The sequence below is a fragment of the Equus asinus genome, chromosome 1 (genome assembly GCF_041296235.1).
Source record: "Equus asinus isolate D_3611 breed Donkey chromosome 1, EquAss-T2T_v2, whole genome shotgun sequence".
Taxonomy (NCBI): domain Eukaryota; kingdom Metazoa; phylum Chordata; class Mammalia; order Perissodactyla; family Equidae; genus Equus; species Equus asinus.
The window spans coordinates 97,816,714-97,832,659 of NC_091790.1; the positions used below are offsets into that span (position 1 = coordinate 97,816,714).

A 15,946-nucleotide genomic window follows, 5' to 3' on the forward strand; every position below is an offset into this window, starting at 1 on the left:
CATATTTGGAAACTAAATAACACACTTTTAAATAACTAATGGATCAAAAGAGAAATGAAAAGATAAATTTAAAAGTACTTTAAGATCCAGCCCCGGTTGCCTAGTGGTCAAGTTCAGTGCACTCTGCATTGGTGGCCCTGGTTCAGTTCCCAGGCATGGACCTACATCATTTGTCTGTTAGCAGCCATTCTGTGGTGGCAGTTCACATATAAAAAAAAGAGGAAGATTGGCAGTGGGTGTTAGCGTAGGGCGAATCGTCCTCAATAACAACAACAAAAAAGCACATTAAAACAGAATGAAAATGAAAGCACAATATGCCAATATTTGTGGGATGCTACTGAAAAAAATACTTAGGGAGAAATGTATACCATTAAACACCTACATTAGAAAAGAACAAAGGTTTCAAATCAATGACCTCAACTTCCATGTTAGGAAACAGGAACTGAAGAGTCAGTTAAACTGAAAGTAAGTAGAAGAAAGAAAATAATGAAGATCAAAGTGGAAAGTAAGGAAATAGAAAAAAATTAACAAAATCAAAGGCTAATTCTTTGAGATCACTAGCATTGATAAACCTCTAGGCAAAGTGATCAAGAAAAAAGAAAAGCACAAATTACTGACAAAAAAAAAAAAATGAGAGAGGTGATATTACTACAGATTCTATAAATCTGACAAAAGATATGAAAGACGTCTACAATGAAAACTACAAGAAATTGCTAGGAAAAGTAAGACATAAATCAATGGAGAGATACACTCTGCTCGTGAATCAGAAGACTGAATATGGTAAAAAGTCATCCTCCCTAAGTTTACCTATAGATTCAATTCAATCCTGGTTAAAATTCTAGCAGAATTTTGAGAAATTGACAAGTAGATTCTAAAATTCAAATAGAAATGCAAATCACCTGGAATAGCTAAAAGCATTTTTAAAAAGAAGAAGAAAGTTAGGAGGCTACCATTACCTGACTTACTATAAAGCTATAATAATCAAGATTGTGTGATATTGGTGTAAAGATCAATGAATACATCGCTGAAACAGAAGAAACAGTGCAGGAGAAGACCCACACTTCTGTGTCTGGACAACTTATTTAACAAAAGTACAAAGGTAATTCAGTGGAGAAAGGATTATCTTCATGACAAATTTTTCTGGAGCAATTGGATCTCCATACGCAAAAAAAATAAATAAAAACAAAATTCAATATACACCTACTTCATATAAAAATTAACTCAGAGTGCATCCTAGACCTAATTTAAAACCTAAAGCTGTTAATCTTCTAGAAAAAAACATAGGAGAAACACCTGTGAGTTAGCAAAGAGTTAGCAAGGATTTCTTAGCTGTAATACGAAAGGCATGATCCACCGAAAAAAGAAAAAAGATCAAAATGAAAACTTCAGCTCATAGATGACATTGTTAAGAAGAATGCAAAGACAAGCCAGATCCTGGGAGCAAACATCTGCCAAGCATATATCTGACCAAGGGCTTGTATCTTGCATTCACAAGGGACTTTTAAACTCAATAACAAACACACAACCCAATTTAAAAAGTGGGAAAAAGATTTCAATAGACAATTCATAACTAAAGATATACAGATAGCACATAAGCACAAGAAAAGACAGATGTTCAAAATCATTACTCATAAATGTAAATTAAATCCATAATGAGATACCACCACACACCTATTAGAATGGCTAAGACTTTTAAAACTGACAATGCAAAGTGTTGGTGAGAATGTGGAGAGACTGGAACTCTCTTACAGTACTGTTAGGAGTGTAAAATGGCACAGCAGCTTTGAAAGACAGTTTGCCAGTTTCTTAAAAAGTTACACATGCACATACCATATAATCCAGGCATTTTACTTCTAAAGAAAAGAAAGAATATTCCATGCAAGACTGTACAAGAATGTTCACAGCAGCTTTATTTGCAATAACCAAAAACAGGAAACAAGCCAATTGTGAATTGTGTGGTTGGATAGACAAACTGTGATACCTCCATACAATGGAATATTACTTAGCAATAAAAAGAAATGAACATGCTACCACATGAATGAGGCTTAAACTAATTAATTCTAAATAATTTTCCTGAGTAAAAGACATCAAATAAGAGTACATACTGTATAATTCCATTTATGTAAATTTCTAAGAAATGAAAACCAATCAATAGTGACAGCAGATCAGTGGTTGCCTGGGGACAGGAGCTGGGGGTTGGAAGTGACAGCAGCAAGGATTACAACGAGCAAGAGGAAACGTTTGGGAGTGATGGATATGTTCACTCTCTCAAAGGTGGTGATAGTTTCATGGATATATACATATGTCAGACCTAACAAAGTGTACACTTTTAATATGTGGGGTTTGTTGGACGTCAATTATATTTCAATAAACCTGTTTTTGTTTTTAAAGAAAGAAATCTTTCTAATTGATGTAAGTAATTTAACCTGTCTAGCACCTAATTCAGAAGCAAAATTACATGAAACTTGTGCCTTTTATACTTCACTGAGTTCCCGCTGAAATAGACTGGCTTTCACTATATATAATTTTATAAATGTTTAAGGGAAAAAAGCTGGTAACAAGCTTGAAAATTAGCACAGGTGTGTGTGATTAACATCAGGTTAAAAAAAGGTTAATGCTACCAGGAAACAAAGCCATATCAAATAACTTTTTTAAACAAAAGAAGAAAACATAATCCACCATAGAAATTCTCTGGCTGTTGTTTGTGATGCATTATCTTCCTGGCACTCATTTCTATGGAGAAGAAAAGGGGACTAATATCTATTGCATATGCTTAGAAGTACCATGCTAGGCATTTTACATACATTATCGTATTTAGTCCTTGTAAGAACCCAGTAAAGCAGGCCATAAAACTTCTATTTTACCAAGGATAAAACCGATTATGATAGAAGCCCAGTGACCTGCTCAATAAAATCTGTGTCAGAAGCAACGTTTCAGAAGCTTCCATCTGCTTCCAAAACCCATGCCAATATACCACACTAGTGCATGTGTTATCTGCATGATAAAATTACACTCCATCATCTAAATAATACAGCAGAATCTCTTTATTAGAATACTTAATTAGTGTCTCTAGTTACCACATGCAGTCGGTTTGGTTTTGTTCCTTAAAGAAGAAACGGAAATACAGAGTGTATAACCTAAAGCTGGATGCCTATCAACAAACTTGTTCTGTTATTATTCATGTAAACCAGAGCTTCTCAAACTTTCTTATGCTTAGAAATCATCTGGGTGTCCTCTTAAAATGCATATTCTGACTCAGTAGGTCTGTGATGGGGCCAAAGTTCTGCATGTCTAGCAAGCTCCCAGGTGATGCTGATGGCGCTGGTCCAGGGACCACACTTTGAGTGGCAGGGATGTAAGTGAAGCAGGTGTGTATAATACGTGCAACACAGGCAAAAAAGAGCCCACGGTCTACTAATTTACCTCGGTTATTATTCATCTCGCCCTAGCGGTGACTATCCGTGTCTTCATATGATAATCAAAATTGTTTTACACTACACTCATTACCCAAAGCCTTAATATTTAAGTAAGTTCAATATGGAAAGATTTGTGAGTTGGAGGTGACTGAAGGGACTAGACCACATAAGTATTTGAACACTCTTCTCACACAGTTTCTACCCATTAAATTCTCCTCATTCTCCAAGTCCTGGTGCAAACAACTAAAGTCATTACCTGCTTTGTACACCAACACTCTTTGCTGACACTCCATCTCTATTGTCCATCTCTCGCACTAACTGGGGCTCCCTTGGGACTCTCCATCAAGCCACGCGGTCTCCAGTTAAAAGTGGTCCTCATCCTTGTAATGGTTGAACTTCTGCTACAACAGCCTAGTTAAACAGACATCTAGCCTCTTCTTGACTATCTCCAGTAACAGGAAAATGTTGAGGGAGCCCATTCTGATTTTGGAATTCTTTAAATGTTAAAACTTTTCCCAGAAGACTTCCAGTTAAACATGGAAGATCAAACACATGCATTTATCTCCACTCATTTCCAAACCACTAAAACGGCACTAGAGAATAAAAAGTGTATAATCCCGTAGATAGAAAGAATGGGAAAGGAAACAGCAGCAGATGAGAGCGATCAACATTGAGGAGGAAGCGAATGAGCAAGGGGCGCACGGCAGAGCAGAGAAGCAAAGCTGAAGCCAAAAAGAGGGAAGTTTATTTTCTTCGCAGAGTCTCCAAAAGTCTCACGAATTGTAGGTACAAATGTCTGAATCTAAGTTTGAACAGTGGAACTAAAACTGGACAGACTGCTTTGGATAAAAATTTTAATAACAAGAAATCTTAACACACAATCTCTCCATCACCCCAGCCAGGCAACTCCTCCTCCCCTGTGTCAGTAGAAGACCAGAGGTTTACAAAGCTGGAGAAATGGAGCTAGGCTGGTTCTGACCTTGCAGTACCAGACACATTGACGGTGTGGACGGCACACCATTAGTGGATATGTTAGGGATTAATTCAACCTTTCTATTTCAACAGTGAAGTTCTCATCTCCTCTCTTTTTTCCTGAATGCTGGTAGTCAGGCCTATTCCTTCCAACCCACACGCTATTAGCAAGAATTTGGAGAATTCTGCTTTGGAGAAATTGACCCACCCAAGAGGAAAGATGAACATGTCTCCCAACAGCTGGAGATCCCCTCATGGAAAACTGGCTTCTGCCTGATCACCCCAGAGGGAGGCCCTCAGTTGAGAAGCCACCCCTGTGCACATCGCACTTCTCATCAGCATCTCAGCGCCTCATTCTTACACGTGGTTGGGCAGCCGAGCATCATCAGCCCCCAAGGGAGGTTTCCATACGGAAGACAGAGATCACAACAAACAGAAAAATAGGCTCAGAAGAAACAGAAAATGCCGATACAAACTTTAAAATAAAGGAATATCTCAGGGTGATAAAAGATGCAACAAGAACAGAAAGCTATTTTTAATGAATCTCCTCAGAACAAGAATATTCTTGGAAATTTAAAATATGATTGAAAATTTTTAATTAAATAGAAGTGTTTTAAAATAAACTGAGGAAATATTCCAGAAATTTGAAGAGACAATATTCTAAAAGATTATGAAGTTAGAGGATCACTCAAGATGTTTACCTGACGCCTACCAGGAATTCTCAAAAGAAAAGAGATAATGTCGGGTTTGAGACTATCAAAGAAATGTTACAAACACATTTTCCAAAATGCTTATTTTCAGGTAAAAATGACCCACTGCATATACAACACAGTGTATTTTTTTTAAGTCAAATACTAACTTAAGTCTTCATGAAATTTCAGAATACTGGGACTCAAAGAATCCTAAAATCTACCAATGAGAACGGGAAAAAAAGGTATATATAAAGGATTGAGAGTCTTAACACGAAGAGTTTCTCAATAGGATCACTATAAGCTAAACATAGTTTTCAAATTTTTCAAGCTGTGACACATAGTGAATAAAAATAGTTGTCAGGTACACTGGGGTCCTTAGAGAGTGTGGCTCACAGCTGAAAGCAATCGGCTCAGAGGCTCTGGTCCTGCCTAAAATACTCACGCACTGAGGGGATCAATCCATAGCCCCGATATGTCAGAGTATGAAATGCAAACTAATTTCAGAGTTACATGTTTATACTCAACTAAATTACCAATCAAGTTCAAGACTAAAGGAGAGACATTATCAAACATGCAAGATCTGAAAAATGGATTTACCTCCAGTGTCCTCTGAGAAAGTTACTGGAAGACATGCTTCTCTAGAACAAGATTGTAAACCAAGGAACAGAAAACACAGAATTCAGGAACCAGGACTCCAACACAACACAGAAAAGCAGAGAAGGGATCCCCAGGAGGAAGGTAAGGGGGTTCCCAGGAAGGGGTTCCCAGTCCTAGAGGACCACGAAATGACAACTGGAGTATGAACACTGAAGAGGGCCAAGCCAACAGGAAAAAGAAAGGAGGACACTTAGAGACCATCTGATATTTTTTAGAATATTGATATTAGAGTATATAAGTTTTGAAGGCTTGGGTTAAATGCATAGAAAACTATCAAAGGAAATCTATGAGACATTACTGACTCAGGAAAAACAGAAGAGGATGTAAGAAAGCATATGTAACTGGTTTGCCACACAACTCAGATACGAACACTATTCACATAGACATAGCTCTGTATACCCTTAGTGTTGAATTAACCAGAATGTGATGAAACAACACTGGTAAGGTGGAGGAGGAGAAATATGTAAGGAAAAGAGGGGCATATAAAAGTAGTCCTCACTTTCCACAGTGGGAAGTCATTAAATAATAGCAAACTATAAAAAAGCAAGGACTGGAACAGGCACAGTATTTAGAAATGAAAAGGTCAAAGTGCTGAGCTAAATGAGGCTGCCTCTTAAGAGAAGAATGAGAGTGGAGGGGACAGGGCTAATTCTGACCTCAAAACTCTCACCCACTGGTTTGCGTGCTTCTACCTTGTAGAAACGTGGAAGTGGTTTTCTCTCTAAAGCACCTGGCCCCAAGTAACATGGCCGTGACACACCAAGGAATGTATACTTAATATTTATTGTTCATTACATACTTATGTATACCTAACGTGTTCCACACACTATCTCAAGTATTAACTATTTAATCCTCATATTATTATATTTATTTCTAGAGGAGGAAACTGAAGCTTCCAAATCATATGGCTGGCCAGTGGCAGAGCCAAGATTTCAAACTAATCAGACTGATCGCAGCATCCAAGCTCTTTACCATCTCGCTATTCACCCTCTAAGAGTTTGTCAAGGCTCAACCATCAAGCCATAAACAGAAGCTTTCCTCTGTCCCCCACATGTTAGGGACACATCCACTTTGAAGACTAAACTGAAACAGGCAGTTCCGCATGTGGCAGGCTAGACTGTTTCAGTCTAGACATCTAAACCTCTAGAGGAGGGGTCAAAAGATTTTTAAAATCTGTTTGAAAGGTATCAGAGAGCTTACAAGGCAGTAGGAGTCTGTGGGGCCAGCATCCAGAAGAAGAAGGAAGTCACGAGGCCCAGAATTTGGAGCCATTTTTCCACTGAAGGCAAGTGCTACTTCCAAAAGCAAAAGCAAGGGCTGAGAGGCTGAGAAAGCGAACAGAGCTTCCAAAAGTCTCACAAGACCAGGAAAGAAACTGGAATTCAGGGGCAGCTGAGGAAAAAATGCCTTTGGTAAACACCATGGCTTCAGGTTGGGAATCCAGAGGGTTACACCCTAGTAGTCAGAGCAGACAAGAAATACACCAGCTCTCGCAAACACGGACACCATGCTTACAAAGAGTTCAATTTCTGGCTGAATTAGGATATGTCTTTTCTCTAACTGCCTGTCAGAAACAAAAAAAGCCTGTCTGAAGGATGAAAACATCATCCAGAGTATCAAATTATCTCCATACTTTTTTAATGCATAATGTCTGGAATGCAGTCAAAAATAAGCACATATAAAAACACAATAAGAAGTGATAGAAAGAAGAAAAACATACAATAGAAACAGAAACCCAGAAGATCAAGTTTTTGGAGTTAACAGGTGTAGATTTTAATAAACGCTGCAAAAAAAAATCAAATAAAAATTCTAGAACACATTACAATAACTGAAATTGAGAAGTAAAGGAATAAGTTTAATAGTACATTAAAGGCATTCTTAAGAAAGAGTTGGTGAACTAGGACGTAATACAGAGAAAACCATCTGGACTGAAGCACAGAGAGAAAAAAAAGGAGGAAAAATACAGAAAAAAAAAGAGAGAGAGGCCACCTTTGCCACTTCTACTCAACATAGCTCTGAAAGTCCCAGCTGGGGCAACTAGGCAAGAAAAAGAAATTAAAAGTATCCAAATAGGAAAGGAAGAAGTAAAATTCTCTTTGTTTGCAGATGACATTAGCATATATGCAGAAAATCCTAAACATTCCATACAAAGAACTCTTAGAACTAATAAATAAATTCAACAAAGCTGTAGCATACAAAATCAACACAAAAAAGACTATAAATAATCAGAATAGGAAATTAAGAAAACAATTCCGTTTACAATACCTCAAAAAGAATAAAACACTTAGCAGTAAACTTAACCGAGGTGGCTTCCCAGCTGAGTATCTAGACTCCAACCGATGCTAATATTAATACAAATACTAATATCAGATGATGTAGATTTTTAAGGCAAAAACCATACTAGGAAAAAAGAGTATCATTTTCTAATGATACAAGAACCCATCCAGTAAGAACATAGATTGAGTTTAAACTTTTTGTTCCTAATAATATAACCTCAAATTATATATAGTAAAACTGATAAAACAAAGGAAAGCAGACAAATCCACCACCTTAGTTACTATATGAGTAAGTGATAGAACAAGCAGATAAGAAATAGGTAAGATATGGATGATTTGGATAACACAGTTAATGTACTTGACCTAATTCATATATATAAACTACTGCACCAACAATGACAGAATTCACATTCTTCTGAAGAGCACATTCATTTGCCAAGATCAACCATGTTGCCATAAAGCACATCTCAACGAGTTCGAAAGATTGACACATTCAGAGTATGTTCTCTTACTAAAGTAAAATTAGACTAGAAATCATTTTTTTTTAAAAGTAACTTGAAAGCCCTCTAAATGTTTGAAAATTAAGTCATGTACTTCTAAATAACAATGGGTCAAAGAAGAAATCACAATAAAAACTAGAAAATTTTGAACTGATTGATAATAAAACTGACATATCAAAATGTGTGGGATATACCCAGAGTTTTGCATAAGGAAAATGTATGGCCTTAAAAGCATCTATTAGGAAAAATAGAAAATCTGAAAATCAAGAAGCTAGGAAAAGACCATCAAACTAAATTTAGTAGAAGGAAGGAAATAAAGATAAAAGGAGAAATTAGTGAAATGGGAAAGAAATTGTACAGTAGAGAGAATCAACAAAACTCAGTTCTTTGACAACACGAGCTATATCTCTGTAACGGAGCAAGCCTTTGGGCAGAGTTAGGTCCCTAGAGAGCATCTGTCTAAAGCGAAGTGGAGTGGGTAAGCCTACAGGCTCCAGAGTAAGGCTTCCGGGATTTGTATTCTTGACTTTGACACTTAGTAGTTTTGTGAGCTACTCAAGGTAATATAATGTCTTTGAGACTCAGTATTGTCATCTGAAAATGAAGTTGTAGTGGTACCCAACTCACAGGTTGACATGAGGATTGAATGACAATTTCCATAAAACACATGTTTGTGACTATCAATACTATTGAGACATCTGAACCCAGCCTCTTGCTGATATTGAATGTCATTCTTTGTAGCCTGTTTTTCTGGCAATGGTCACAAGTGGGCAGAAATAAGTGATAAAAAGGAGGACAAGAGGCTGGCCTGGTGGCATAGTGGTTGGGTTCACGCACTCTGCTTGGGCAGCCTGGGGTTTGTGGGTTCAGACTCCAGGCACAGACCTACTGACTGCTCATCAAGCCACAAGGCAGAGTCCACATGCAAAGTGGAGGAGGATTGGCATGGATGTTAGCTCAGGGACAGTATTCCTCATCAAAAAAAAAAAAAAAGGAATACAAGGTAGTGATGCAGAAAGTGAAGATGTAGGATGAGTATTCAACCCAAGAGGACACGGCCGACTCCCTAGAGAAGTTCCCGTCCCCCCAGCACTGCTGTACGAAGTGCAGGGCCTCACAGGGTAACCTGCAGCAAGTGCACAGACCCGACTTGCGGTTGGTAGGTCTGACCTGGAGGGCCACAGAGAGGGGCTTCTCTGGCAGCCTCTAAAAGCAGCAGTTCAAGGAGGAAGGAAGGAAAGAAGATTAAGTGGACATGGACACAGAAAAGGACAGGAAACTCTCAGCCCGGCCCCAAGTCCCCCAAGTCCAAGATGCAGGTGTTCCAAGGTCACCCCATAATGACAGAGTGTGTACAACACACGGAAAACCAGGGTGGAGCGTGTTTCCCAAGGAGAGATGGAAATAAACAGCTCTAGACCAGGAAGAGTCAGAAATGCAAGTATCACTCTGCTGGCATCTTCTCAAAAAAGAGGGCCTTTGGGGGAACAGAATGATTTCCTGTGAGTCATGTAGTTGTGAATTTATAAAACTCATATTTTAGGGAATTTTTGGTTTCATGAGGCTAGCAAGAGGGGCTCATTCTCAACATGGGCTATTCTCCCCAGGGTACGGGGGGACCCAATGCTAAGTGAAGGGAGAGGGCCCCACATGTGGTACATCTGGACCCCTGGGCAGGGTCAGGATAGGTCTGCACAGTTAAGTATTTATCAGCCAAACAGGACAGTTTTGTGAGTAAAGTGGTCACTGTTGGACTGTGCTGGGATAATCTGGCAGTCAAACTAGGACTTCCGGTCAGCCTTGCTGTAAGTGATGGGAGGAAACTGAACGTCGTGATCACAGCAGCAAATGGTGTTTGGCGAGCCTCCGTTTTAAGCACCCCTTCACCAAAATAGATCATCTCTTAGGAAACCACGTTGCCACATTTAAGGGGAAAAACACTCACATTCCTATAGTTAAGACAACTGGCTTACCCAACTGACTGTTCTGGAAACTTCCCTGCAAATTCACACTTCGAGCCACTTCACAGGTCTTCCTGATAAGTTCTGTGAAGGCTTTCCAGGAGTAGGTCTGTTCCAAGGACAACTGTGCTTTTTCAAGTGTATGAAATATCCTGCAGTCAAAAAGAATCCAGAGAAAACTAAAATTTAATAATAGTTTTCCAAAAGACCAATCCTTACAAATTCGTCTAAATACAAATACATACAAACGCCTGGCAGTCCACTTATGTCAGAAATTAGAATCTTTGAAATAGTTTTCTTAATATACATTTGTTAAACAAAGAATTCCCCATCTGGCTTAAAAAATGAGGGAAAATCACTTTTGGGAATACACAAAATATAAGACACAACAAATCAAGAGAGAATAAAGTGGAAAACTAAAGGCTACAATATGAAATGAGTGTTGAGGCTAGGAAAAATACATTCCTCATTTGACATATTTGACTATGAACTTCCTAGCAGCCAAGGAGAATGAGAATTGATCACATATATAATTCCCAATGACATAAAATAAAAACAAGGCAAATTTTCTGGAGAAACACAGCTCCCAATAGAAGTCGCCCATCGGTAGTTAATGCAAGAATCCGAGTAACATAATAAACAAGAACCTTGACCTTATCCACACCTTGGACGAAACAATGGTCCTAGATTTCTTGTGAAAGATTAAGCCAATAGTTAAACTTTAAAGGAACTGTTTAATATTTTGTATTTTTAGATGCTCTCCAATAATACCAAATAGGTTAACCTTTTTTTTTTTCCCTGAGGAAGATTTGCCTTGAGCTAACACCTGTTGCCAATCTTCCTTTGTTTTATATGTCAGCTGCCACCTCAGCATGGCCATTGATAGATGAGTGGTGTAGGTCTGCATCCGGGAACTGAACCTGGGCTGCCAAAGCAGAGCACACCGAGCTTAACCACTAGGCCACCGGGGCTGGCTCAGGTTAATTTTTTTTAAAATAAAAAAAATTAAACATCTCTTTATTCTATTCGTTAGAAATAGAATATACTATGTTGACCTGTTGCTTGAGTAGAAGGAAGCAGTTGGAATCATTTGGTTTCCAACCCTTCAGAAGTTTTCCATCAAACACATACTTACACTGTGGAGGTTAGTTGGTCCTTACAGTCACCAGAAAAGCCACTTTTCCCAGGTGAGACATTGGCTCCCAGCAGCCGGAAGAGCCGAGTACAGGAAATGTCCACTTCCGACAGCTGCATCTCCAGTTCCCGCCAGCCCAAATATCCTTCAGGTACCGAAACCGGCATGTTTGTGTGCCCAGTAATGACCTCTTGCAAAAGATGATCCTTATCAGGAGAAGATACATAAAGCTTGTAATACGTAAAGCAATTAAATGTGGGTACCTGTGATGCGGCCTTTATCTACTCTCACGGAACAAGGGGTCCTCTTGAACTGTGCATCAAAGACTGTGCCCTGTTGTACTATGATCACCTAAGTAATAGTCCTAGCCTGAGTCTTTACTAGTGCTTGAGTGAATAGACCAAAATAAAGCCCCATCAGGTAATGGGGCAGAAGGGACCCATATGTCCCTCCAAATGCTCCCAATGGACCAGACCTCCTGCTAGTCACACTCTTGGGATTCCCCTCCCACAATTAATCTAGGCTGGGCTGTGACTCACGTTAATCAACAAAAGACCTGTGCCGGTTCCAGTCCTGCCTTTCTGAGGAGTAGCAGCTCCCACGCCCAATATCTTGCCTGGGATCCCCCTGACTGCCACATGAGAAGTCTGACTGCTCTGCTGGGAGACCACATGGAGAGGCCACAAGGAGAAGAGAAGAGAGACCCTGAGACTCAAGAGGAGAAAGGCAGTTCCAGTCACCCTGGTGTCCCAGCTGAGCATCCAGACTCCAGCCCCACCGCCATCTGACTGCCACCACAAGAGAGATGTCCAGTAAGACCTCAGAAGAACCACCCAGCAGAGTCATGAGAGATAATAAAATGTGTTTTGTTTTAAGCCACTGAGCTCTGGGGTGTTTGTTAGTGATAAACAACCTCAGCCCCATCAGAAAGGCTACCTCATGTATATATGGCCTGTGAATACACTCTCACCACCAGCAGGTGCTGCCAGGTCCCCACTCTGTGGGGTGCTATGAGTAGGCTGTATAGACACAGAAATGTGGGATGGGCTTTCAGCCAGCAAAGAGCTCACAAACCCAGGGCAGAGAAGCAACTGTGCAAACAGGTAATGTTTTATCGTGCCTGCATGCCTTTCACACACTTTCCCTCTGCCTAGAATCCTCTCCTGATTTCTCCTTGCTTCCAAATCGTACACCTGCTTTAAGGTCCACCAACTCACTTGGAAGGACCCCCAGATGATGCACTCTGCACACCGTGGCTGCCTGCCCTCTCAGCCAGGATAGCGTCTTCGTGTCCAGCACATCATCGCAACTGAGTAGGTGCTAAGAAAGCGTTGGTTGGATTGAACTATGTACACACTACTATCTCAATTTTCTTTTTGCTTTGACATCATTTTTGTTTCACTAGTTTCATTATTTCATTGGTTTCATTTATAAGGAAGAAGACTAAAAATTAAACAGGTAATTCTGAGAACAAAATGAACTACAAAAAAGATGAATGCTATAATTTTTGGTTCTCAGTAAGAAAAATATGGGCTGAACATAATTATCTTTACTAACAATTGCTCGGCATCTTGCAGTCCTGAGTGCTCACCAAAGGCAGGCCCGTGTCCTGGCAGGGACAGGAGAATAACAGGCCTTTCAATGCCTCTGGCCACTAGGAGCAACAGCTTTGCTCCAAGCTGACTGATCGCCAAAGATATTCCTCCTCTCTTCTTAGCATTTATGCTAGAAATGGAGCAGAACAGGGAACCCACATCCAGGGTGGCACGGTTTGAAAGCGTGGGGTGCTCTTTGGGAAACCTGTTTAATGTCAAGTAGATTTTGGCTGGATGGGTGGCACACAACATCCTACGGCAGACAGGAGGGACGGAACCCAGGGGCAGCTGGAATCTGCTGATGTCAACGCCTGCCTTGGAAAATCCTGGGTTAAATACTAGCATAACCTTGAAAATGAGCCCAGTGGTGCTCTTGGAAGTGATCAAATGTTGGATACTTACAGCATCCTCTACTGAGTCAAGTAGCTTGTTTAAAGCACTGGTCTCACTGGAGGAATTGTGATGACACACAAGTCCCCAGAGGCCCTTCCAGATGCTGGAGTTCCCAGGACACAGCGGGGCCTCCCTCTCAGACAAGCATCCATTTGGGCACATGTTGGTAGCATTCTTCATCAACAACTAAAAGATAAATGAGAGCAGGAAGGAGGGAACATTTAGAAAGGCTTAGACACCCTCTCCAAGGGCTAGAGAACTACAAACAGAAGTCAGAGGCGATCAAAATTTTACATAAAACATAAAGTTCTTTGAAAACTTGCCTGTTGTTCTCTTTATTTTCCTAACAATTCACAACAGCAGCAAAACTGAATATTGCATGAGCTTCTTGAATGTTTTATCAAAATTGTTTATCTGTAATCCTGTGTGGTGCTTTACCTGCTTTAACTCCCAAAACAACATGTCCTTCCCCAGTTTCAATTGGTCAGGTCCACCCAGGTTAGAGTCGTTAGCGGACGCCTCGAGGCGAATGAGGACTTCTGTAACATCAACAGACGGATTTATTATTATTCACCTAAGGTAGGCTTTTCCAAGCTTGACTTCTACACGCACCCATGAATCAATAAACTGAATCCTGAAAACATGCATTTCAGCAACTTGGACCTGGTATCATACATTTTATTATCATCCGGAGAAAGGAAAACTGAGAATAATCAGCACAATTACATTTCATCTTTTCTGAAGACGCATGAGGATGGAGTCGTAGTTACAAGAGAGTTTTACTTCAAAAGCAACAGCCTCCTCATTTCTTCTCTCTCCACCACGAGAGGGTGAGAAGACTCCAGCCTACCTGGCGCACACTTGGCCACCCCTGAGGCAGGCAGAAAAGTAACACCACCATAGTCAGTGGAAGTTCAAAGAAGGGCATTCTGTGAACAAGGAGGGACATGCTTTCCATGCCCGACGCCAAGGAGCAGGAGAGAGAACAGAACAAGGCTGACTCAGAGCGATGTACCCTGGTCCCTTTCCAGCCTGAGCATCATGGATGCTGGTGTGGCCGTGAAGGTCAACCCATGGTCCTCAGAAATCGCCTGTCACAGCCCCATGTGGGTTGGTCAACAGTGAAGAGAAGGATGCACTCTTGACTGTGACAGCATTATGTATTCAGCCTTGGTGTGCTGTATTCAAAACTCCCCAGGGGCATCACGGCTAAGCATATATACGTATGTAACATCAGCATAACATCTCCAAATTTGCCAAACATTTGCTCCTCATGAGTTGGTGACAAATACACCAGAGCTAGTTTACCTTGGACAAAGTGTAACTTCTGGGCCATCGCGTTCCTGAGAGCTCCATCAAGCTGAAGCAATCTCTTCAGAGCAGGCCACTGGGGCAGGTTTTGGAGAACGTTCTGCAATTGCCGTAGATGCAGTAATCTGAAGGCAAAAATAAATAAATGAAAGAAAATGGAAAGCAGTTCAATGTGCCACCTAGGAAAAAGAAAATTCTGATCCCAGGACAATATTCCACTGCTCTGGAATTGCCTTCCTAGACCGAAAGTCCCACTTCACCACACACACCTATAACCATTTTCTAGACAGATTGTACTGCTCGAATTGGGGATTTGGGAATACTTTTAGACAATTAATATGGATTAAACATTTTTTTTACCCAAAAATAGCAAAGTATATTCCTAGTAGCATGTAAAAGAGGTGAGAGTTAGGATAAAGGTCCAGGTGAGATTTAAAAACATTTGCCATGAAGCCTCCAGTTATCAGCTGCTGAAAAATATTTTAAGAGTTTCAGAATGTCGAGATGGTGTGTGGTGGAGTACAGGACACATCCAAGCAGTCCCAGTGGGGGAGAATTAGCAGCAGCCGTAAGATTCTCAGAGATCCAGGAAGGACAACCAGCCAGGCAGCTTGATGCCTACAGCCCAGGGGGACAAGGCAAACAGGGTCCAGACGTCTTGCAGACACAGAAGGAGCTTCCAAGCTGGGCCAACTGCAGAGACTCCATGTTGCCCTGGGAAGCCAGGCAGAAAGTCACTGGGGGGATACTTCAAGCTACCCAGCGGGAGCAGCAGCTGCCTTCCTGCCTGAGTACCTCTGCGTGGAAGACAGAGAGGGCTGGAGGGGTGCTGCTTCTCTGGGCTCCAGCCTGTAGAGGAGGAGGAAGTCTTACACGGGAGGATGGAGGAAACAACCCAGAAGAGCAGCTGGAGAGAAAGTGACTCTGAGAATGAGAGGAAATTGTAAAATAAAAGTTTTACTGCAAAAATAGTGGAATTAACTAAAGAGACCACAGATTCTGGAAGGAATGTACGAAGGGACATCAGCATAGGAGAGG

General features: G+C 40.7%; 1 protein-coding gene across 1 annotated transcript in view; it reads right to left on the minus strand.

Moving 5' to 3' along the window:
• ABCA13 (ATP binding cassette subfamily A member 13) overlaps nt 1–15,946 on the minus strand; it is a 416,147-nt gene that overhangs the window by 341,280 nt on the left and 58,921 nt on the right. The window contains exons 11-15 of the mRNA XM_014828402.3: nt 14,906–15,033; nt 14,036–14,136; nt 13,607–13,783; nt 11,610–11,815; nt 10,487–10,626 (exon numbers count right to left, since the gene is read on the minus strand). Of these exons, the coding sequence (XP_014683888.3) occupies nt 10,487–10,626; nt 11,610–11,815; nt 13,607–13,783; nt 14,036–14,136; nt 14,906–15,033 (752 nt within the window). The remainder of the gene's footprint in view (nt 1–10,486; nt 10,627–11,609; nt 11,816–13,606; nt 13,784–14,035; nt 14,137–14,905; nt 15,034–15,946) is intronic.